General features: G+C 46.3%; 1 protein-coding gene across 1 annotated transcript in view; it reads left to right on the forward strand.

Annotated features, from left to right (window-relative positions):
- RCL1 (RNA terminal phosphate cyclase like 1) overlaps window positions 1–23,847 on the forward strand; it is a 56,271-nt gene that overhangs the window by 442 nt on the left and 31,982 nt on the right. Inside the window, exons 2-4 of the mRNA XM_029919689.1 lie at window positions 15,675–15,746; window positions 18,059–18,234; window positions 23,407–23,481. Of these exons, the coding sequence (XP_029775549.1) occupies window positions 15,675–15,746; window positions 18,059–18,234; window positions 23,407–23,481 (323 nt within the window). The remainder of the gene's footprint in view (window positions 1–15,674; window positions 15,747–18,058; window positions 18,235–23,406; window positions 23,482–23,847) is intronic.

Consider the following 23,847-nt stretch of genomic DNA (forward strand, 5'->3'; position numbering starts at 1 on the left):
CTCGCCGGGGCCGGCGTGGGGGGGCGGGGTCGGGCCCGAGGGGCGTGCTCCGCGGCGCGCTGCGCTGGCGTCTCCAGGGCGCTGCTAGTAAACAGCTACACGTTTTCCAGCGCTACGTGTTGCAACAAATCCCGGGCTTCGCCCCCTCGCCCGCCTTCGGCCCCTCTTGCTCCCGCCGAGAACCTCTCAAAGGATAAAGGCAGTTTGCTGGACCCAAATGTGATTGGGCAGATAAAAGATGGAGAGAGATTTGGAGAGAAAAGTACCTACCCCTGGTTGGTTCCGCGCCCTGTCCCGAAAACACGTCTCAGAAACAGCTGCCCCCATCGCCATCGGCTGTCTGTCGCCATTTCTCGGCTGCCCTCACACCTCTCTATGGGTGTGGATTAAGGACAGTTTTAAAAATCTGTGTTTGTTTTTAGCCGTATCTGTGATGTGCGCAGGACGGAAGCTTTGAGATAATTTTTTTTAACCGCCATGGGCCCAATTGCCTTGACTTTAGTAAGAGATTTGGTGACAAGCGCTAAACTACAGGTTTCCAAGCCCCTCTTTTGCCCTACAAAGGTGGTTTGATTACAAAACGGGCCCTGTTTAAGCCCACTTCAAGTTCAGTGGTGCCGATTTTCAACTGGTCCCCTGGAAGAAGACACTTGCATTTCAAAGCTTCTGTCTGGTTATCCCAAAGTGAGATTCACCCAAAGGGAGGGGGGAAGGTGGGCGGGACCGATCTGCACCTTGAAGGATCCTGGAAGGTGTGTGGGTCGTGCTGAAGTGTTTACTTTTGCACCAACTTCTGTGCTATGTGGCCTGCCCGTTTCATCATCTGTCTGAATGCCTATTCTGGAGGGTTACATTTCTGCTTCTCTTGAAGGGGAATTGGTTGTGCATAAGGGAAAATGCCATGTAATTGATGGAGATAGGAGGTTAGGAAAGAAAGAACCAGAAGACTCACCATACTTGGTGACAGTGAGGAAGGCTTGTGTTGGTACATGATTCCCTCTGCTGCTCAGAAGCCCTGAGGAAGTTTAAGGAGGGACCCCTAGCATGGTTTGTGCTGGGTATCCTCCACTTGCCTCGCCCTTATGTGGTGTCTGCTTGGGCAGAGCAATTGCCTGATTGCTTCCCTCTGTGGCATTCTCCGCCGGTTGTCCCCGTACCTCCAGCTTCCTCTAGAGAACTTGCCGCTGGCCGGAAATGGTAAGAAGACCAGCTTCTACTTCTGTGCACAGTGGGCATCGTTTTTGTTTGTCTGTTTTGTTTTGTTTAAATAGGAATAGAAGCACTGTGGCCTGAAAACCTGAGATTTCTGTGGAAAATACAGTACCTGTAAGATACAATTTAGTGTTTGTCTTTCGACAGGTGGCCTCCAACAACTAATATTTAATGTTCCAAAGGATCCCCCCACCCCCGCCCCCAGCCACTGTTTGTGAACTTCGCAGCCACACATACATACACACACACACACACACACACACACACACACACACACACGAACTCTCATTTCTTCCAACAGGGCTTGGCCACTTTGCACTTTTCCTGGAAGAACGCCAGACTCCACGACCTGGGGGAGGTAGTACTTGTTGGCAGATATGCTGGTATTTTAAAGGAAGCCCAGTGTAGTGTATTATTTTTCTTACCTTATTAATAATATACCAAGGGGGGGAAAAGAGGCTCCTGATTTAGAGCTCTTTGTGCTGGTTCCAAGTCCTGAGAAATCTTGTAGACGTTTGCGTAGTTTCTTCAAGAGAGAACTGAGATAAACACATGTATGTGCATTCATAGCTGTACACGCACGTGTATGTGTGTATGTGCACACACACACACACACACACTGCGTATTTATGGGTGTCACTACACCCCTGATACAAGAGAGATGGTCATAGTCAAGCAAGTCCTTGGTGGTTTGATTGCAGATGTAGCCAGTGGGCTGTGTTGCCAGTCATCTATTCCTTTCTGACTCAGATTCGGTGAATTGGCAAAAACTGAGCATATCCAGCACAATCTTCTGCTTAAGTAGAAAACTTGCATCTCTCGAAGGCACTTGGTTAATCATCCCTCCGAGTGTGGGCTCTGGAGGGTGGTGGGTGTGGAGGCCTTCTGCAGCGGTTCAGAAGAGGTCACTGAGCCCCAGAGCCCCGTAAGTGCGAGGCTTCATGAGAGTGTAAACACGAGAACCTGGCTGCCCGTTCTCGAGGAGTTGCCAAGAGGAAGTACTTGAGTAGCATGAGTAAGGTGAACCAGGAAGGGCTGAACGTGAACTAGGAAGGTGCTTCTGGTCTGGACAGAGAGGCTGGCGGCTCCCAGAATCACGGTCAGTGAGAGGGGCAGCTTGTAAGTCGAAGAGTTCTGCATTTATTAGGCTGAGCGCAAGTGCTTCCTGTGTTGTGGGTGGGTGCCTGGGTGGTTGAGGGCTTGGTCTCAGAGTTAGACCTCGGTTTGAGTCCTGCTTCTGCTTTTGCTCTTAGCTCTTGGACTTCGGGCAAGTTCTTTTTTTTTTTTTTTTTAACATTTCTAGTCTTTTCATCTGTAAGGTGAGGCCAGCGTTCCCAACCTCATAGGGTTACCGCCGGAGAGATGAAATAACGCTCGAAGTGCCCTGAGCGGTGCCTGGCATGTCCGCCGAATAAGCGTCAGCTGGTTTTACTGCGCACCTTCTGCCTGCGAGCGTAGCTCTGCTCTCTGGCGCCCGAAACCCGTTCCTGGTCTATACGGAGACTTTTCACATATTTAGAAAGAATTACTGATTTTGTCTTCTCTTTTCAGCCTACAGGTTTCCTTTCGGGTGACGGCTCCCAAGTATTTGTGGGTATCATGTATAATGTAGTGGTTTTCAGCCAGGGCAGTTTTGCTCCCCAGCGGGACATTTGGCAGGTTTTGGAGATATTTTTGGTGGTCACAACCGGGAGGCCACTTCTGGCATCTAGTGGGTGGAGCCCAGGGATACCTTTAAACATCTTGCAACGCACCAGACAGCTTCCTCACATAAAGAATACTTCTGCCTAAAATGTCAGCGCTGTGGATGTTGAAACACCTGGCATTTAAGACTTAATTATTAAGCCTTTTATATCCGCCCCCCCCCCCCCCCCTTTCGCCAATGGTTGGGAATAGCAGCATGTCAACCCGGGAAGCGACTCAGGGATTCACAAGGGGATGAGACAGGGTCAGACTCGGTGACATCAAGCAAACAAGCTCATCTCTTAAATAAAGCTGCCTCCTTCCAACGCAGAGGGATTGTATATAATGAGAAGAATTTGAACCGCAAAGAAAGATGATCCTGGAATTGTTTTTATTAATTGTACAACCACGTGTAATTTTTGCTTCACTCTTGAGAAACTTGAACAACTATATTTCATTCTACTCTTCCTATAGGAGGAAATATGTTTTTTTTTTCCCTTTTCTTTTTTGGCTGCTGTTTTCCCGCAGGTGGAAAGCCAAAGCGTAGTTAGAGTAAACTAGCTGGTGAGGTTGGATGCCCACCAGGCGACAGGGCTGGAAGGAGACTGCAGCCAGCTCTGCCCGGAGGGCTTGCTCCCCCCTTGAACTGTGGGATGAACTTGGCTGTTCCTTGTCGTGTTATAAAGCAGCGGTCCACACTGCCTCTGTCTCTGGATTTCCTGAGGGCTGTGTCATGCAGGGTTAGGTTGAGTTCACAGTGGGTAAGGTGAGGTCCAGATGGAAAGAATTCCATGAGAATGATGACAGTTTTAAGTGGGAATAATGGAGAGATGGTCTGGGGCAGGAGGGGCACTGGGTTAACAGTTAAGGACGCGGGCTTGGCCCGGCCCCTGAGCCGGTCACCTGACTCGGCCTGGCCCCCCCCCCCCCCCCGTGAAGTGGGAGTGAGCAGGTCTGTGGCCCACCGGGGTGCTGCACGTCCACATGGGAGTCCGGAAAGGGAGGGGTGAATGGAGTTTTAATTAAAAAGAATTCCACAAAATGTGTTGCTGGAACACGCTACATAGAGGTCCTTTGAAAGGAAAACATCTTTTGGTAAACTGATGGGTTGTTTTGGGGATAAATCTGGCTGTTCGTAAATTGCATCTTCTGGAAGGAGAATTGTAAGGGAAACTTGTTTTTCTCCTCTGAATACTTCCCACACCAGATGTGTGGGTTTTCCCCCTACAAAGCAGTTCTCCAGTTCTCAGCGGGCATCAGCGGGTGTACCACAGATTTAACTCCATTCTGACGCTGTCTACATGGAGATAACTTCAGATCCCACAGGGCAAGGGCTCAGTCCCACCAGACTGCCGCCCCTTCAGGCACCAGTCTCAAGTCCCAGTCGCACGTTCAGGCCGCTTGTACTTCTGACCAACTGGCTGTGTAAAGTGGGGGTTGCCACCGCCCCCTTCTTGGGCTGATAATTTGCTAGTGTGGCCCAGAAAACTGAGGGAAACACTAATATGCCGGTTTATTAGAAAAGATTTTGCAAAGGATACGGCTGAACACACACAGGTGAGGTATATAGGGCCAGGTCCCGAAGGGTCCCACAGCAAGTGCTTCTGCCCCTCCGAAACCAGAGTGTGACACCCTGGAAGTTCTTTTTTTGCCCTAGAGTTTTTATAAGGTTTAGTCTCCAGGCAGCCTCCCTTCCCTCAAGGTCAGTTGGTGGGGCTGAAGGTTCCAAGCCTCTAACCACTTTTTTTCTGGTGACCAGCCCCATTCTGAGGCCTTGTATGGGACCCATCCTAAGTCACCCTGTCAGCCGAAATTGAAGTGTACTCCAAGGGGCTCCTTACGAATAAATTTTAAAAGACACTCCTGTTGAACTTCCAAGGGTTTTAGGAGATACATGCCAAGAATTGGGGGCAAAGACCAAATACATTTATTTGTTTTCTTTTTAGCATTTATCTATTTTGAGAGAGGGCACATGCGAACAGGGGAGGGACAGAGAGAGGTGGAGACTGAATCCCAAGCAGGCTCCATGCTGTTGGCGCAGAGCTGAATGCGGGGCTCGAACTCACAAACTGTGAGATCATGACCTGAGCTAAAATCAAGAGGCAGGTGCTTACCTGATTGAGCCACTCAGATGCCCCACACGTTACTTAGTATACCACAAGGAGCCCCTGCATTTTATTTTAGTAATGATAGTAGATTGAATATTGTCTTGTTGATTGGGAACCTGCCCTTTTGTGCCTCTGTCGACTGTTAAAGTTTGCTGCCACCTGTCGTGTATTGGGGGCCCCAAATGAGATACTCATCTTTTAAAGACAAGTGCCGAGAATCCTTAAGGTCTACTTTCCAATGTGCTGTTGCTTGGAAGCTGTAAAATGCTATTCCAGATGGAACTGTGTACCTTTTTTTTTTTTGAAAACTAAGCTTTTATTACTTATTTATTTTTTAAAAATGTTTATTTTGAGAGCATGTGTGTGCATGTGCTTGGGAGAGGGACAGAGAGAGTGTGTGTGTTTGTGTGTGCGCGCGCATGTGCTTGGGGGCTCAGAGGGCGAGGAAGAGAGAGTGTGAATCCCAAGCAGGCTCCCGACTGTCGGCTCAGAGCCCTACATGGGGCTTGATCCCATAAACCATCAGATCATGACCTGAGCTGAAGTCAAGAGTTGAATGCTTAACTGGCTGGGCCATCCAGGCACCCTGAAAGCTAAACTTTTAATTTTGAGATAGTTGTGGATTCATATGCAGTTGTAATAAATAATACCAAGAGATCTTGTCTACACTTTACCCAGTTTTCCCCATATGTAACATCTGTTAAAACTATAGTACAGTGTCATATCCAGGAAATTGACATTGGTAAGAGTAAAGACCTTGAGCATTTCCATTACCACAAGGATTCCTCAGGTTGTCCTTTTTTAGCCACACCCATTTTTCCTCCTTGCCTCACCAACTTCTTAAGCCTTGGTAATCGCTAATCTGTTCTCCATTATTATAATTTTGTCATTCAGAGAATATTATATAAGTGGAACCATAGTAAGTAAGCTAATGTGGTTGACGTTTTTCACTCAGCATGATTTTCTGGAGATTTGTTTTTTTAATTGAGTTTGTTCCTTTTTATTGCTGAGCAGTATTCCATGGTATGAAAGTACCACATTTTCCTTAACCGTCCACCTGCTGAAAGACATCTGGATTGTTTCCAGTTTGGGGGCCATGATGACTAAGGCCGCTGTAAACATGTGTACCAGTTTTTGTGTGAATGTAAGTCTTTGCCTGGGATACAGGTCTAGGAGCGTAGCTGCTGGGTCGTATGCTAGTTTGCACTTAAGAAACTGCCACAACTGTTTTCCATTTTCTGTTCCCACCAGCACATGGGGGTGACTCAGGTTCTGTACACCCTTGCCAGCATTTGATGTTGTCACTCTTTACTTTTCATTTTTTAGGGTTTTAAAATGTGTTAGTTTTCTAAAATCAACATCTTAATAACTTGGCTAAGTCTGTGCAGCTGGTGGCACCAAGGCCCCCTCCTGGCCTCTGGCCTCTGGCCCTGCACACCAGCTGCTGAGTCCACTGTGCTGTTTCTGGACGACCTTCGAAGGTCATTGGCTAAAAGGCAGCAGTGTCAAGGTCACTGTCCCACCCCTGTCCCCACCAGAGGTCAAATGTTGGAATATTACATCTTGACCACACTTTCTTGTAGAACTTGATGTTCTTGGATTTGGAGGGCGGGCTGCTGTTTCCTTGGTGGTGGCCAGAGATGGCGATGCTGTCGATGTGAAGGCCATTGATGGCGTTCAGAAGGAAGAGGAACACCCGTGAGTGTGACTTGGTGTCTGAGGAGGGTCATAAAACCCAGGAGCACCCCACCCCAGGAGAGGAGGAAAGAGACGAGGAAGGGGACAGTGTCGCCCATGGTCCTCTCACACCTGGGACGCTGTCAGGAGCTGCAGGGTGGCAGGGTGCCCCGAGAGGCGGCCGTCGGCCACAGCCGGTGGCCGACACAAGAGGAGCCGGAGGGGGGATCCCACGGAGGACTGGGATGGGGGGCTCTGCCTCTGGGCCTATGGGTCCCCAGCCTCATCCTCAAAGCCTCCTGTCTCTGGGCTCCCAGTTTCTATTTGGCCGTTTCATGGGCGATAGAGGTGTAGAACTTGCTGTGCTCACTGCCTCCCCGGATGTCATTTCCTAGTAGGATTGTTTTGACCCTTAAGTGTTGGGAGTTCTTTATGTGTTCTGGCCCTTTGTCAGCTATGTGGACGGCTGATACTGTACCCACTCTAGACCTGGTCCTACCATTCTCTCTCTCTCTTTTTAAGTAGGTGCTACACCTAGTGTGGGGCTTGAACTCATGATTCTGAGATCAAGAGGTGCTCACTCCACCCACCAACGGGGTCAGCCAGGTGCCCCCAATCTTGCCATTCTAGTAATGTGGTCTTTTGCAAAGCAAGATTTTACTTTTAACGTAATGGAATTTGTTAAATTTGTCTTTTATGGCTTGTGCTTTTGTTGTTGAAGCTAAAATCTCTTTTCCTGGTTCTAGATCCCAAAGATTCTCAATGTTTTTTTTTCCCCCTAAAGGTTTTGTAGTTTTACATTTGATTTTTATATGAGGTTTATAGCTTAGGTTGAGGTTGCCTTTTTTTGGCTTTATGAATGTCCAGTTACTTCAACACCATTTGTTTAAAGGGCTATCTTCCATTGAATCACTTTTGTACCTTTGTTAAAAAAAAAAAAAATCAGTTGTGCACGTTTGTGTGGGTCTGTTTCTGGGACCTGAATTTGGTTCCACTGATCTCTAGGTCTGTCCCTTGGCCAGTCGCATGTACCCTTGATTATTGGACCTGTCATCATGTAGGCTGATCCCTCCGGGTTTATTCTTTTCACGATTTTGTAAGGTATTCTGGTTTCTTTACCTTTCCGTATAAATTTTAGAATGATCTTATCTAAACACAAATCTTGTTAGGATTTTGACAGAACATTGTAGTTTTTAGCATACAAGTTCTGCACATTTTGTTAGATTTCCACCTAAATGTTTTTACTTTTTCGAGCATTTGTCAATGGTAGACTATTTTTAGTGTTGGTCTCCATCGGTTCAATGTTAGTAAATAGAAATACAGTTCATTTGTTCAGAAGATGTGTATCTTTTATCCTGTAACCTTGATGAATTTACTTGTTAGTTCCAGGTGTCTTTTGTAGATTGTTTGGGAGGCTTTTTTTTTTTTAAGTTTATTTTAAGTTTATTTATTTTGAGAGAGAGAGAGAGAATGAGTGTGTGTGCAAGCTGGGGAGGAGCAGAGAGAGAAAGAGAGAATTCCAAGCAGGCTCCAGGCTGTCAGAGCCCATCTCGGCTCAGTCTTATAAACCATGAGATTATGACCTGAAGTGGAATCACAAGTCAGACCTTCAACCTACAGAGCCACCCAGGTGCCCCTTTGGGATTTTCTGTGTAAACAACCATGACATCTGCAAATGACACTAGTTTTATGTCTTCTTTCTGAACTTTATGGCTTTATTTCCTTTTCCTTACTGCACTGGCTGGAACTTCCAGCGCCATATTAAGTATGCAATGAGAGTAAATTGCCTTGCATTGTTTGCTCTCTTAGGGGGGAAGCTTCCAGTGTTTGGCTGCTAAGTGTGATGTTAGCTGTATAGTTTCTGTTGTTGTTTTTTAAAATGCTTTCCATCAAATTGAGAAAGTTTCCTTCTACTCCAATTTTTCTAAAAGTTTATTATTATTATCATTATGAATGAGTGTTGTATTTTTGTCAAATGCCATTCTACACCAATTGATGTGATTGTATGATTTTTTCTCCCTATGTGTTTGTAAAGAAAAGGACTAGAACTGAAGAATTTATATATAAATAGGAAACTTGAAAGGTCATAAAGCAGCATAAATCAGAGAATTAAGTTTCCCTTTGTTAATTTTATTTCTTTTCCAGGTTTTTATGTAAGCACTATAAAATATCTAGGAACATTCGAGAGTATGGGACAAAAAAGTAATCTTCATTGTTTGTTATTATAAATAAAGCAGCAATAAAAGTTGTTGTGTATATATCCTGGCATACTTCTATTTCTGCAGGATCGAGTTCTAGATAATGGAACTTCTGGGTCAAAGATAATGCTTTTTTGAGACAGAGAGAGACAGAGCATGAGTGGGGAGGGGCAGAGAGAGAGGGAGACACAGAATCCGAAGCAGGCTCCAGGCTCTGAGCTGTCAGCACAGAGCCTGATGCGGGGCTCGAACCCATGAATGTGAGTGAGATCATGACCTGAGCCGAAGTCGGACGCTTAACCAACTGAGCCACCCAGGAGCCCCATTAAAAAGATTTTTTTTTAATTTTTTAGTTTTTGAGAGACAGAGAGACAGTGTGAGCAGGGGAGGGTCAGAGAGAGGGGGAGATACAGAATCTGAAGCAGGCTCCAGGCTCTGTGCTAGCTGTCAGCTCAGATCTCAGCGCGGGGCTGGAACCCATGAACATGAGATCATGACCTGAGCTGAAGCCTGACGCTTAATGGACTGAGCCACCCAGGCGCCCCATTAAAAAATTTTTTTTTAAATGTTTTATTTACTTTTGAGACAGAGGGAGACAGAGCATGAGCAGGGGAGGGGCAGAGAGAGAGGGAGACACAGAATCTGAAGCAGGCTCCAGGCTCTGAGCTGTCAGCACAGAGCCCAAAGATAATGCTTTTTTAAAATGTGTGGTCAAATCCTCTTGCCCTTAATTATGATTTCTCCCTTGTATTGACATCTTCTGCATTTTTTTTTTGGATATAATTAATGGCATTTCTTGTATTTTTTAAAAGGTTTTTTGTTTTTTGGGGTTTCTTTTTATATATATATTTTTTTATTATTTTTTTTAATACAGAGAGAGACAGAGCATGAGAGGGGGAAGGGCAGAGAGAGAAGGAGACACAGAACCGGAAGCAGGCTCCAGGCTCTGAGCTAGCTGTTAGCACAGAGCCTGACGTGGGGCTCGAACCCACGAACGTGAGATCTGACCTGAGCCGAAGCCGGAGGCTTAACCGACTGAGCCACCCAGGCACCCCTCTTGTATTTTTTAAAGATACTCTGTCTTTGAACTTGATTTTTATTTATTTATTAAAATTTTTTTTAACATTTATTTATTTTTGAGAGAGAGAGTGTTAGCAGAGGAGGGCAGAGAGAGAGGGTGACACAATCCAAAGTAGGCTCCAGGCTCTGAGCTGACGTGGGGCTTGAACCCACGAACCATGAGATCATGACCTGAGCCGAAGTTGGCCGCTCAGCCAAGCCATCCTGGCACCCAGGTTTTATTTTTTAAAAATGAAGTTTTACCTAAGTATACTACACACTAATAAAAGGGCAAAGACCATAAATAGATTAGCTTGGTGAATTATCACGAAGTGAATATGCTCATGTAACCATTACCCATGCCAAGAAATAAAGCAGCAGCCCTAACACCCCTTTCATGCCTGCTCTGTCACATCATTTCCTCCCACCTCTGGCGCAAATAACAAACTGAACCATAGATTAAATTTCTGAAATGTTAACTGTATTTTATGTGAGTGGTATTGTAGAGCATATATTTTTTGTGTATGTCTGGTTTCTTTGATCTGTATCATATTTGTAAGATTCATCTCTGCTGTAGCAGCAGTAGTTGTTCGTTGCTGTAGCATGCGATTACATTTTATTAATATGGCACAATTTTGGCTTCTCTGTTAAAGTATTGCAAATAACTGGTTCTATTCTGTGATTTGTCTTTTCACACTTCATGTGTTTTTTTTTTGATAAGCAATAGGTACTACTTTTTATGTTGCCCCGCCTATAAATCTTTCTCTGCCCTTGTAAAAAAAAAAAAAAATCTTGGTCTACCCCAAGGCCAATGAAGACGTTCTCCTTGAACTTCTAAGCCTTCTGTTTTTATCTGTAAACATCTGTTACAATAGATAGATTCATTCCTCATACTTTTTAAAACAGAATTTTGCTGAAAAAATAGATGTTGAATTTTATCAGATGCCTTTTCAGTAGTGAACTAGTTACCTGAATCCCCCCTCCCCCCGTTTTTGGTGTTTAATCTTGTATTTAATGATGTCTTCTTTTTTTGTGTCTTATTTGCCGTCCTTTCCTGGGATGTCCTCTTTTTTTTTATGTTTATTTATTTTGAGAACGAGAGCATGTGTGAGAGAGTGCAAGTGGGGTGGGGGGAGGGCATAGAGAAAGGGAGAGAGAGACTCTCAAGCAGGCTCCACACCGTCAACACAGATCTAGATGTGGGGCTTGAGCTCATAAACGATGAGACACAGAATCTGAAGCAGGCTCCAGGTTCCGAGCTGTCAGCAGAGCTTGACAGGGGGCTGGAACCCACGAACTGTGAGATCATGAGCTGAGCCAAAGTCAGATGCTTCATCGACTGAGCCACCCAGGTGCCCCTTATTCGTTCTCCTTAAATGAAGTGACTTTGGGGGTGCCTGGGTGGCGATTGAAGCCATCTCTCTGTGCTTTTGTTGTTGTTCTTTGGAATATGTAGTATAAGAATTATTTTCCTTTGAATGTTGGGAAAACATTTTCCAGCAAGTTTATCAGTGATCTTTTTGGCTTATTGATAAATTTTCTCCTTCCCTTAGTTTTGGGTTTTTCTCTTTGTTTGTCTGGTTATCATCTTTTTACATAGCTATGTTAATTTCAGATGTATCTGTAAACATTAGAATAGTTTATCACAAAGCTTATAGTTTCTTTTGTTAATCATACGTTTTTTATTTCTGATTTTATCAACTCACATTTTATTTCCTTTACAGATGAATGAGACTATTGATCTATGCTGTATTTTTTTTTTAATTAATTAATTAATTTCAAAGTAGGCTCCATGCCTAGTGTGGGGCTCAAACTCACAACCCTGAGATTAAGAGTGGCCAGCCCAGTGCCCCTGTGTCATGTTTGTTAAATAAATTAGCTTGATTTTTTTTCTGCTATATTTTCCATTTTAAAAATCTCTTTTGAGATTATTTTTTCATTTACTTTTTGGTTTGTAAGTCTGTTCCATGTCTGAAATCTCCGTTCATTTTGTTCTTTTCCTTTTTTAAATTAACTAAGGTATTTAGTATGGTAAATATTTCTTTTTTTTTGGTAGACTCTTCTGTATTCTGATAAAATTAATATTTCCATTTAAAATGTTTTCTGTTATTTTTTCTGGACATACTGACAGTTTGAACCAGTAAGATGTTATGTGTTTCAGTTAGAATATAATTTATTATTTATCACATAATGTATAGTTATATATTATACACAGAATACATATATTTTGTACATAATGACTGTAGTATTAGAAAGATCTTTCATAGGCTTTTTGATGAGAGCAGTTTTGTTGGCTATTTAAATTGTGTCACAGTACCTTTATTTGTATTTTTTTAACTTAAATTTTATGTATTTAAGAAACTATACACATGACATGAAATTCAGAGGGAATGAAAAGGGTTTCCACAGTGTGCCTGTCTGTTTCTTATTCTTCCTTCCCTGTGAAGCAACTCGTGTTACTAGTTTGCTGTGTTTCTTTTTCTTTCCAGGGCACTTTTTTACATAAATAAACAAATACATATGCACGTTTTCCTCTTTCACACAAGTGGCCATCAGCATCTTTTTTTCACTCCATATACTATGCGTGACTTATATCAGTATATTAAAAAAAAATCTCTCTAATTTTGATGCAGAACGTTCTGATATATAGTCTGTGTATATTTATATCTAATATTTATATATGAATGTTATACATAAGTATAAATAAATGTGCTTATTTGAGACCTAGTTTGTCTTTCTTAGGAGTGGGTCAGGCTGACGACGGCCACTGTTTTACGGAGTTACTGGCCCCTTAAAGACGTGATGAGCTCTGCGTCCCATTAAGTGCATTAGGGGTCGGAGGCTGTATTTAAGGAATTCCGAGATTGAAGGTCCTCATAATAGAAATTTAAAAAAAGTGTTCAGTATAGTAACACAACAAATGCATAAGACATAAAAGCAGTGCTTAAAAGATTATACAGTGGACACCAGTGTGACCCTGTCTGCGTCAAGTAACGGAACACTGCTGACCTCTGGGGCGCGCGTCTTCCCGCGGCGACTCCCGTCTCTGCCGCTGCTGGCAGCCACTCTCCTGACCACTGTGCTGTGTGTGCTGATTGTCTTCATGGCTTTATAACCTAATTATGTCGTCGAAAGCAGTGCAGTAATATCGTGCCACTTTTTGGATGTTTTCCCCAGGTTTTAAAAACCAGGCACGATTTTTATTTTTATTTTTGGGTACCCGAAACTCTGTACCCTCGAGCAGTCTTGAGGAGGAAGAATCACAAAGTGTGTATGGGCAGTGAAGGGACCACGAGTCCTACATATTCTGCCTTAATGAAGTCTGTGGACTTCAGTCTTACTATTATTAGGTGAACTTGAGAGCTTTCTCATGCCACGTGATGGAGCTGTATCTTCACTGTTGCCAGGATTCTGGAACTAGCTCTTGTGTTTGCTTCTTTGAAGTACTGTTTCCAAATCACTTAATTGCTATGACCAGGGGACGGTCCAGTGTGGGGGTCTCTCTGTGCCGTTTCTGTTCCTGCCCGTGTCCTGCTGCTGTTCACGCTTAAGTACTCCTGTGGATTGCGGAAGGAAAAAAATAATCTAAAGTTAGTCTTTTTAAAAAATGTTCCTTTTTCTTTCCTATTCTCTAAGAGCTGTGCAGTTTAATCTTGGCTTTATTTATAAATTTGGGTTTCTCTGTCCCCTTTAGCCATCTCAAAAGCTTGAGCAAATTGAGAGGTTTCCGTTTTTTGTGCAGAGCACATTGCATTTGCTAAAAATACAGGTAGAAAGTGGCACTGTGGTCTTGATCGTGCCTGATTTTTAAAACCAGAATATTCTAGGGATGCCTGGGTGGCTCCATCAGTTAAGCATCTGACTTCAGCTCAGGTCATGATCTCACAGTTCATGGGTTTGAGCCCTGCATCTGGCTTTATGCTGACAGCTCAGAGCCTGGAGCCTGCTTCAGATTCTGTGTCTCCCTCTGTCTCTGCCCCTCCCCTGCTCATGCTCTGTCTCTCTCTCTCTCTCTCTCTCTGTCTCTCTCTCCAAAATAAACATAAAATTTTAAAAACAGAATATTCTATATAAAGAGGCTATAGAAATCTGTTTGTAGTTGAGTTATTTTCAAACTTTGGGATGCTACCTAACATCATATCCAAGGTCACATACAGATATTTGTAAAACACTAAGGTTTCAGGAACAGTGCCCTATGTCCAGTTAACTCTGACATTGTTTATTCTGTTCTCATTTCATGAACAATAAATGTTGATTGAGGACCCATGAAATGGCCTGCAGGACCCTGCACGTAGGTCAGTGCCTGCGGTAAAGAGGTACCATGATTTTCTGGACACGGTGATGGACTCTGAGGATTAAAATGAGTTTGGCAAAGCCGTATCGTGGTTAAGAGCGTGGACTGCGGAGGACAGGCTTGCCCTCAGCCCCCGGCTCCGTCACTTGCGGGTCCTCGTTTTTGGGCCCCGGCCTCCTCTAAAGTGGGAGCAGCCCTCCCTGCCGGGGGGTTTGGAGGGTCAGTGAGAGGCTGCCCGCCGCACGGCTCACCGCTGAGTCCCTCTGACTTCTAGCCCAGCGCTCTCTGAACAGATTGCGGCATCTGCCGTGACGGGGGGCGGGGATGGCAGCAAGTCACAGCATAGGTGCATGCGAATTGCTTAGTCGGTGTGCCCGCCCTCTGGGATCAGTTCAGGTGGCACCTGGGGTCTGTGCTGGAAACTTCTGTCGGTGTGTTACGGGGGTGGAAACGGCCTGCACTGCCAGGTGGTGGCAGCGCCTTCGGTGCGGAAAAGTTGGTCCTCCTGTCCTCGTTCGTGGGCAAAGGTTGGTGCCAGAGAGAGACTGGGGGGTGGGGGGGGAGAGTGTGTGTGTGAGAGAGTGTGGTTCACTTAGGAGAAAGCACAGGACATATTCTCCTGCCTGAGTCTTCATTCTACCTCCTCTCCTTTTTCACATTTAAAATCTGTTTTTTTCTTCTCTCCCCACCCCCCTTTTAAATAATGAACAGTTTTTATGTTTTGGATAGCAGTTTGCCCATAGGAGGAATTGAAGCAAATTTGTACATCAAGATTTAAATAAGAAAGTTAAATTCATACAATGTCCTACCACGAAGAGAAAGCCATTTGTTAACACGCGGTGGTTTTTCTTCCAGTCTTTTTTTCCACACATTAAAAAGAAGGCGGCCATGATAGTGTACATTCGAGTACCTGCGTGATGAGATTAAGAAGTAAACTGGGTAGATAGTTCTAGATGAGTAAGATGGCAGAATGAGGAGGGAGGAGGGGCAGTGCTGGGCGGGGGAGCCGGGACCTCTTACTGCTTCGGAGGCTGGAGGGTGGCCTGCACTTTCTCGTCTGCCCTCTCAGGTGAGGGACAAATAAGAAATTGGCTTTAAAACGCCTCCCTCTTTGTGCTCCTTCTCCGTTTGGCACGCACTCCTGAGGTCAGAAGAACAGGTCTTTGTGGATGTGAGGCTGCCGAAATGAACACCGCAGCAGGTGCAGGTAGGGCTGCTGTCTGCTGTGGAATATGGAAGCTGGGTTGTTTCTCATAGTTCACTAAACATATAGATGCTGCTCAGTGCTTTTCTGATGCTTCAGTTTCCTGAGCCCGTGGTCCCAGCCCTGTCCTGACTCGAACCCGGGTGTGGGGCAGGGAATCACGGACCTTCCCTTGCAGTTCCTGGATGAGACATGTTCTCTGCAAATGGTGACCGGTCTGTTTTCTCTTCCTCCCACAGACTTTGAAGCCAGCTTCATAAGGCTGTTGGACAAAATAACCAATGGTTCTCGGATCGAAATAAACCAAACAGGTAAGCGCTCTTCCTTCCCTTTCCTGAAAGCAGCCGCGTGTACTGCGGACACATTGCTCTGCTTCTCATGCCTTTTAATGGTGTAAATGCTCGGGTGGGGCAGTGGGACAGTCGTCTGGGGACCTATGTGAGTTCTGACCGAAAGGAGTTAGAGGGCTGAACAGCTCATCTGCAACAAGCACGTCGTCTTCTTCCACAGCAAAACTACTCTGCACCGAAAACTGATGTGCGGCCTTTCGGAGTCTGCTTATCTTGTCACGGTGGGATCTTACAGCAGACTCTGTGGGGTAGTTGAACGTGCTTTTATTTCGTTTTTGTCTTTTAAAAGAAGGACACACAGGTGTATGCAGAAGATGTGAAAATCGCTTCCCTTGTTTCTTCTTCCGGCCCCTCCCCAAGGGGCCCCCGCGGTCCCCGTCTGGGGTGTGTGCCTGCTGTCCTCTCCCGGGGTGTCAGTGCCCCCACCAGAGTGTTCTGTCCTAGGGGTGCCTGGGGATTTATTTGGTGGCTTCCTGCTGATAAGCATTTAGGTTCTTTTCAGCTGTTTGTTCGCTATTAGAAACTCTTCTCTCGACACTGGAAGGGAGAACATGGCAAACGTCCTCCGGCCGGCTCCCTGAGCTGTTCACCTTCGCCCATATAGTCCACAAAGGACACAGTGACCTTTCTCATGCACTGGCTCTCTTAAAGCAAGCCAGCTTGGCCTAATAAGCGGCCCCGGCATCACATGAGACTCCGTGGTCTGGTGCCGCGTTCAGCCGTACCTTACAGAGAACGTGTTTTGGGAATGAGGCCTCAGGTGTTCTTTGCAGGCTCTCATTCCCTGAGCGCTCCTTGGCTTGTTTACTTGGAAATGGCTGGGGATTTTTTAAAAATTAAAAATTTTGGGAGCGCCTCGGCGGCTCAGTCGGTTAAGCTTCGGCTCAGGTCAGATCTCACGTTCGTGGGTTCGAGCCCCGCGTTGGGCTCTGTGCTGACAGCTAGCTCAGAGCCTGGAGCCTGCTTCCAGTTCTGTGTCTCCTTCTCTCTCTGCCCCTCCCCCTCTAATGCTCTGTCTCTCTCTGTATCAAAAATAAATAAAACATTTTAAAAAAATTTTTTAAATTAAAAATTTTTTAAATTGTTTGGCTGGAGATTTTTTTCCAGCAATTTTTATCAGTGATTCAGAGGGTGTGTAATCTTCTCTGGTCCAGTCTTATTTTAAATGACCCTGCCTCCACCGCATGTCCCCGGCGCCCACCAGAGTAGAAACCTTCGTTCTGATAATCTGATCAAGTTGTCACTCTGTTAATTTGCAGGCATACACAGATTTTTAGCATTAGTGGTTATATAGTTTTGTTTTGTTTTTGTGGTTTTTTGGCTTTTTGACCTAAAGGATTGGTCTAGTAGTATTTAGACTAACTGATGTAGACTCTTTCCCTCTTTGATCAGAACATGACTCAGATTGTGATCATTGGGATTTTGGCTTTTAATATAGTAAAGTCTACATTTGTTTTATTAAATGCTCAAGAGCAGGTTTCCTTGTGAGTGACTGAGCATAAATCTCTTTCCTCTAATGTTGAACTTATTGGTAAATTATGCCAGAGGGCATTGACAAAAGATTTTGTGCAGCACCGGTACCACGTTCACCCATTTATGCCCTCCCCCACAAATCTAGAATATTTACATTGCTTTTTCTCTAATACGTACATCCAGTAAGAAACTTTTTGCATGATACTAATATGCAAAAGAATGAACAGAGATCATAGAGTTTCCACCAAAGCTATTTGATAATTTTAAATCTATTTGTTGTTATTAAATCAAAAGAGCTACTATTAATAGAATTAAGTGCCGTAAAGTACTTGCCTTCTCTAGGACTCCTGTTGATGAATGCAGTTTCAGGGAAATCTCGTTTCAGGGGCCTGGAAGAGGCTGGTTGCTGATGTGAGGATTTCAGCACTCGTTTGCAGAGCCCTCCACCGGCAGGCAGAGCGTGCTGTCGGAAGACCACAGCGCCTGTTGGGATCCCTCCTCTGTGCCCTGCCACGACTTTGGCAATTCAGATGCTTAGGGAGGGGTTTAATTTATTGCTGTTTATTAAATTACACTCACAGTTTATTATTGTTACAGGGGCTTGACAGTAATGAGTCAGCTTTTGGAGCGAAGTGTGGGCTCTTTGGAACGGCACATTGAACTTTTTGGATGTCCTTGTCAGACTTTCCCCTTGGGACTCACTGCTTTCGCTGCCTTTCTGACAATAGTGTTTTCTGGTTTTGTTTTGTTTTGTTTTTTGTTTTTTCTGCTGGATGTGGCGCTTCCTTGTCTGGTGTAAGGCACAACCTTGTATTACCAGCCTGGCCTCCTGTACGGCGGGGCCGTGGAGCATGACTGCAGTGACCTTCGCGGCATTGGCTACTACCTGGAGAGCCTTCTCTGCCTGGCCCCATTCATGAAGCACCCGTTAAGAATCGTTCTGCGGGGAGTAACCAACGACCAGGTTGACCCTTCGGTGAGTAGTGAGTAGTCTTGTCTCTTGTCACGACCCAGCTTTTGGGAAGTAAGTTCCTGACAAAGCCCAGGTTTTATTGTTGAGTGTCTTCGCTTTGTTATTTACCTTGAGATTTAGACATTAATCACTCTGGGAAGCAGACGAACCAAGATTCAGTCGTCAAATGCCATGACGATTGACCATTAATATTCGTCAAGGTGCCTTTCGTTGTCGCGTCTGAGAACTCAGAGCAGATGTGTGCAGTCTCCCCACGGGTGACATGGAATATGGCTCTGTTGGCTCAAGTGCTCGAGTGTGGCGTCTTCTTATGGTCATGTGATGGCTGTGGCTGCAAGGCAGCAGACCAGAATTTTTGACAGGAAATAATGCTATCTCCTTGGCATTGCTGGAGCATCATCTTGACTTAGTCAAGTTTTAACCATAAATTTTAGGATTTTTCTTCTCTGAGAAGAATCTGTAGATCTAGAAAAAGGGCAGGGAAGGTCTATGTGAACTCTGATAGTTTGTGGGCACCAGCAGCCTCCTTATTAAGCATGCTAATTTTCCTGCACGAGTGGGGAGGATAGTTTAATATATACTCGGAATTTTCATTGTGGCCACCACAGACAGCTGTCTTAGAGCTTGTCTGCGATGGGTTTTGTCGTGTGTGTGTGTGTGTGTGAGTGTGTGTGTGTGAGTGAGTGTGTGTGTGTGTGTGTGTGTGTGTGTGAGAGAGAGAGAGAGAGACAGACAGACAGACACAGACAGACAGATCAGAGCAGTTAGTTCTGTCCAGGCCTGCCTTAGACTTTTCTTGCAGGGAGGGAAGGATCTCCACCTTTGGATTCTTTGCTGTCCAGAGAAGGTATCTTAAAACCAAGGGCCAGGATGTGAGGTCCTTAACAAGGTCCACCCCTATTGACGTGGGACCAGCACCACGGAGGGGGTGACTCTGGAGGCCGATTGTGAAGTGTGTCTAGCTTTCCTAGCCGTGAAGACCAATCAGGTGGGGCCTTGAGCCCCACAGCGGAGACCGCTGGCAGTCACCAAGACATCCAGGGCGTAAACGTGGTCAGTGTGTTGCTAGGCACCAGAAGCCTTCTCAGTTCTTGGAGTTCAGGTCCATAAACTCTTCCTGGGATCCTGAGTACAGTGCGAGCACTGAAATTGTTAACTGTAAAGGAATGCTGCACAGACTCTTCAGAATTTTAAACTAATTTCAAATGATTGCTTTCTTTTCTGCATTTTCTGAAGATTCTAGGAAATGGGCCTTTCAGTTAGAAATGTGACAGGAGGCCCGTCACTTCCGGGTTGGGGTGGGGGGAACAGGAGCCTTGCATAATGGGAAAAGCTCTGCAGCATAGAGGAAACCTGGGCGCTGGCTGCCTCAGTTCTGTACTCGGTTTTTTTCTTTTCTATAATTGCTAATGATTTTGAAAGCTATTTCCACTGGCATTATTTTAAAAAAAGTTTTATATGGTAATGGTGACAAAGATTAGTTGATGAATTCCCCAGAAATAATAGTTAACTCTTATATGCAGAGTATTAAAAAAAAAGTCTGTTTTCAGGTGTTTTGGGGCTCTCTGCTTTTTCCAGCTTCATGGCCAAAGTGACCTTGGTGATACTTGGCTCCAGCCCAGGATAAAAGAAATACACCTAATCCTGGACAGAGAGTAACTTCTTCAGCCTGTGGCTTTGTCATTTCAAGCTTTCTGTATAATGTTTGGCTTCCTCAGTTCATGCTCGTGTTCACTCTGTGCACACAAGACTGAATCTGAGGAGTTCTGCCCTTCGGGACCCCGATCTATAAGGTGGACAGCTCTGGAGGGGGCCAGGGAAGCCACGAGGTTACCCTTGTCAGAGGTACAGGTGGAGTGCTGAGGGCTGGGGAGGTGTTCTGGAGGAAAGGAAGCCACAAAGGCAGTCTTGGGTTTTTAGGAAGATGACTTCGGAGGCCAAGACGAGGATGAATTGGAAAGGTCTCAATTACTTTGAACATTATGGAGGTGGCAGTAGAAAGGAAGGGACAGATGTGAGGGACATTGTGGAGGGAGAGGCTTCTGGACAGCTCATTGGAGATGGGACAGGAGGGAGGAGTTATAAATAATTCCATGATTTCTGTCCTGGTTGACTTGAAGGGTAGAGATCAGATAGAATTTGACACGGGGAGGAGAAAACTGGATGTTTAGTTTTGATCGTCTTCTCTGGGACCAGGATATTGGCAGGATATCCACAAGGCTGGTCCAGCAGCAGTTAGAAATTATTACCTGGGGCTCAGAGGTAGGTCTCCGGGATCTTACTTATTCGTTAAATCCCTAGGAGAATGAGATTGACCAGTGGCAGTGCTGAACACGGGGAGCTTTTTGACTTAATTAATTCTACAGGTGCTCACTCTCTGGCCTGCACAGAATGGCGGTGGTGTGTGTCCGAATTGGTGGTTCACCTTTGCGACCCCAGGTTTTACGTTGCAGTAGGTTGATGTGGCAGCACTGGATGGCCATCAGCTGGACCTGAGTGGCGCCGTCCTCTTTGGATAAGATGTGAGCTCTCCAGTTAGACACAGGCCTTGGCTGACCTCATCATTCGTTTAAATTCCCTTTCTGGCCTCCATGGGCATTTGGGTTTTGCCACATGGTCCCAGGGACTGGGAGTAGGGGCAGAAGAGGAAATGAATGTTTGAGGTGTGAGCTGGGGAGGAGGGGCCAGAGACAGTGACCGTGGAGATTGGAGGCAAGTTCTGAGAAGCCGGGGGAAGACCCACAAAGCCAGTGTTTGCAGGAGCTGACTTCAGGAGGGGCGTGGGAATCCCACAGCGAGGAGTTGTATTGTCCTTGAGACTTTAAAGACAGGCATAGGTTGGGGAATGAGTAGCAGACAGAACCATGGAGAACCAGGAGATTCTTCTAGAAGGTCAGATACGATGATGGGGCTGTTTATAAGGCCGACTCCTTCAGCTGCTGGAGGGTCGACTGTAGAAGTGATAGGATGAGCCTTGTGAGGGAATAGGGACATTTTCCCTTGGCGACAAAAGGGAAGGGAGTAGTGAGGAATTCTGAGAAGAAAGTTTCAGGAGGTCTTCTCTGAATCTCCGTGATTCTGCACCAGAGCACAGGAGATATTTACTGGTGCCAACGAGCTGGTCACATGGCAAGGAAGAGTCCAGTCTTTTTCAGTATCCTCCTAGAAGGGGAGAAGAATGGGCACTGTTGTGGGTGAACCCGTGCCCATCTGTATGTGTCCTTACTTACTGAGTTCTTGTACCAGCCCGGTGAGGTGGCTGTTCTTACCACTGGTTCAGACAAAACAGCTGATAGCAGCGTTCTGCCCTTTTTCTTTTTGCCTTCAATCTGATCACACTTCTGTCTGTTGACTGACTGAACTGAAGGGTAATGCCTCTGCCATCAGGCGCCACTTGGGCCCGACTTTGGCCTGTAATCAAGAGCTCCAGCTCCCTTTTCCTCAAGCAGAACTTGCAGGCCACCCTCATTCTGCTAAAATGACAGCATGCCCAGCCAGAGAGGCACGTCCAGTCCAGCCCCTCGCTTGATGCAGGAGGTCCCACGGCTCTGGGGATGTGGGGGTGTCCGGGTCTCACGGCTAGTAAGAGGCAGAGAGGGGCTCCAGCCCACATCTGCTTTCCGGCCCTGGTTCCACTGCACCGGGACGCCTGCTGTCCGTGTCAGATTGAGACTGATTCAGGAGGTAGACCCCCTTCAGCCATACTGGGGCTTCTGGCTGACCTTCGGAGTCAATCTGACCTCAGCCTTTTGACGCCAAGTATAGGTAGTGTGAGCCGAAAGGGGTTTCTCCCCCGTCTCCCTCAGGAGAGCTCTGGGTGCCCGGGTGCCCGGTGCCCGGGAGTCACGCCCCCAGAGCAGCCTGCGTCTCTGCACCCCACTGTCCCCAGAGTCTGGGTTGGCCTTCTCCCCAGTTGCCCTTGATTCTAGCCTAGCCTGAGTTCGTCTCGGTTCTGGCAGCCCCAAATGCATTCTTTTAAGTTTGGGACATATGTTTAGCTTTAATATTTAATGAAATTAGCTAATCTTCAAGGAGTTTTCCTCGTAACTGCCTCTCCCCCACCTGATCCATCTTACCACATTCCTAGGCCTCAGAGGTCATTTCTGCCCCTGGTTAATTTTGTGGTATCAGAATATTTAGTTGGGGCTGTTCTCTGCTATGAAGCCTTACTGGAGGACATTCTATTGAGTCTCAGCATGTTAGAGTTGGTGGCAGCTTGGAGAGAGACAGGCTGAGCCCTATGCCTTAAAGACGTTTGGGATTTTCTGACCCGAGGCCGCACAGCTAACTGGAGGTGGAGCCTGGATCGGGACCAGGACTTTTCCGGAGCCCCTCTGCTCCTGCCGCCTGTGCTCACTGCCTGCTGGGGGTCCGCCCCTGCAGGCCGAAGAGCAGCTCTGGTCCGGTGGGAACAAGAAGGGAGTGATTTTCCTTTCCTTCCCAAGTTGCCTTTGAGACAGCATTCACTGCCGTGTTTGCCAACCTGATTTGAAAATCTTTCTTATTCCATCTGTAAATAAGTAAGCAGAGGACCCCAGGCCCCCCAGGAGCTCCAAGGGATGAAATCATAACAGCCACACCTGGCATAGCCTTGCCATCAACTGTGGGCATTGTCCTCGAACTTTGGGCTTTGTGCCTGAGGCTGCCGTCGCTGCCGCCCCCGCCAGTGGACTCCCCCTCCCGTGACTACCTGTGTGGCACCCGCAGGACTCCCAGGTCACCCCTGCCCAGGCTGCTGACTTCATTCGGTTTGCTTTGGCTTGGATTGCCAATAGCTCCCACCCCTAAACAACCACGATGGGAAAAGAATAATAAAAAAGGCTGATACTTTCTTCTGTAGCCCTTAGGCCTCTAGGAATCTGCGGAAGTCCCAGTTTGTTTTCTGGATGAGTCTAGCTGTTTCTTGATGCTTTTTGCACGATGCCTGTGATTCTCACGATGAATCACAGGGTAGGTGTGTGCTGTTAAGAGTGAGGAGAGCGGGGCTTGCAGAGCCAGTGCCCTGGAGGGGTGCAGCCTTGCTGGGGGACGGGGGGGGGGCGAGCCAGCCGCGCCTCCCCCCCCAGGCTGCAAGCCCACCCCTAAACCTCCTCCTGCTGGGTGAGCTCTTTGTTCACCCAGTTCTCAAGATTTCATTAAACTTTTTTCTTTTTTTTCCCTGAAATAATTCTACAGGTTGATGTTCTTAAGGCAACAGCCCTCCCCCTGTTGAAACAGTTTGGAATTGACGGTGAATCATTTGAGCTAAAGGTAAGAATGTGTGCGCTGTGGGCTGTGTATGTATGTGTGCAGCACATTCTCCTGAGAACTCATTGGAAGAGCTGTGTGACTCGGTGTGTCTCTGTGTGTGTCACATTGAATGGCACCGTTGAGAAGACCCCCAGGAGTCATGACCCCAACATTGCAGACTGAGCTGGAAAGGGACCCTGGAGTGGTGACGGCCGGAGCGGCCAGGCGCATCTCGCGGCGGGCGATGTGAGGGCTGCGCTCGCGTCCGCTCCCTTGTTCCTCATCGTGTCCCTGCTGTCATGAGAGGGCTCTGACCACACTCCATCCCTGGTCAGGATCCTCCAGATGGGGTTGTATCTAGGGCCTCCCGACCTGGATGCTCCTGAG

This window comes from Suricata suricatta, chromosome 13, assembly GCF_006229205.1.
Source record: "Suricata suricatta isolate VVHF042 chromosome 13, meerkat_22Aug2017_6uvM2_HiC, whole genome shotgun sequence".
In the NCBI taxonomy this organism is placed as follows: Eukaryota; Metazoa; Chordata; class Mammalia; order Carnivora; family Herpestidae; genus Suricata; species Suricata suricatta.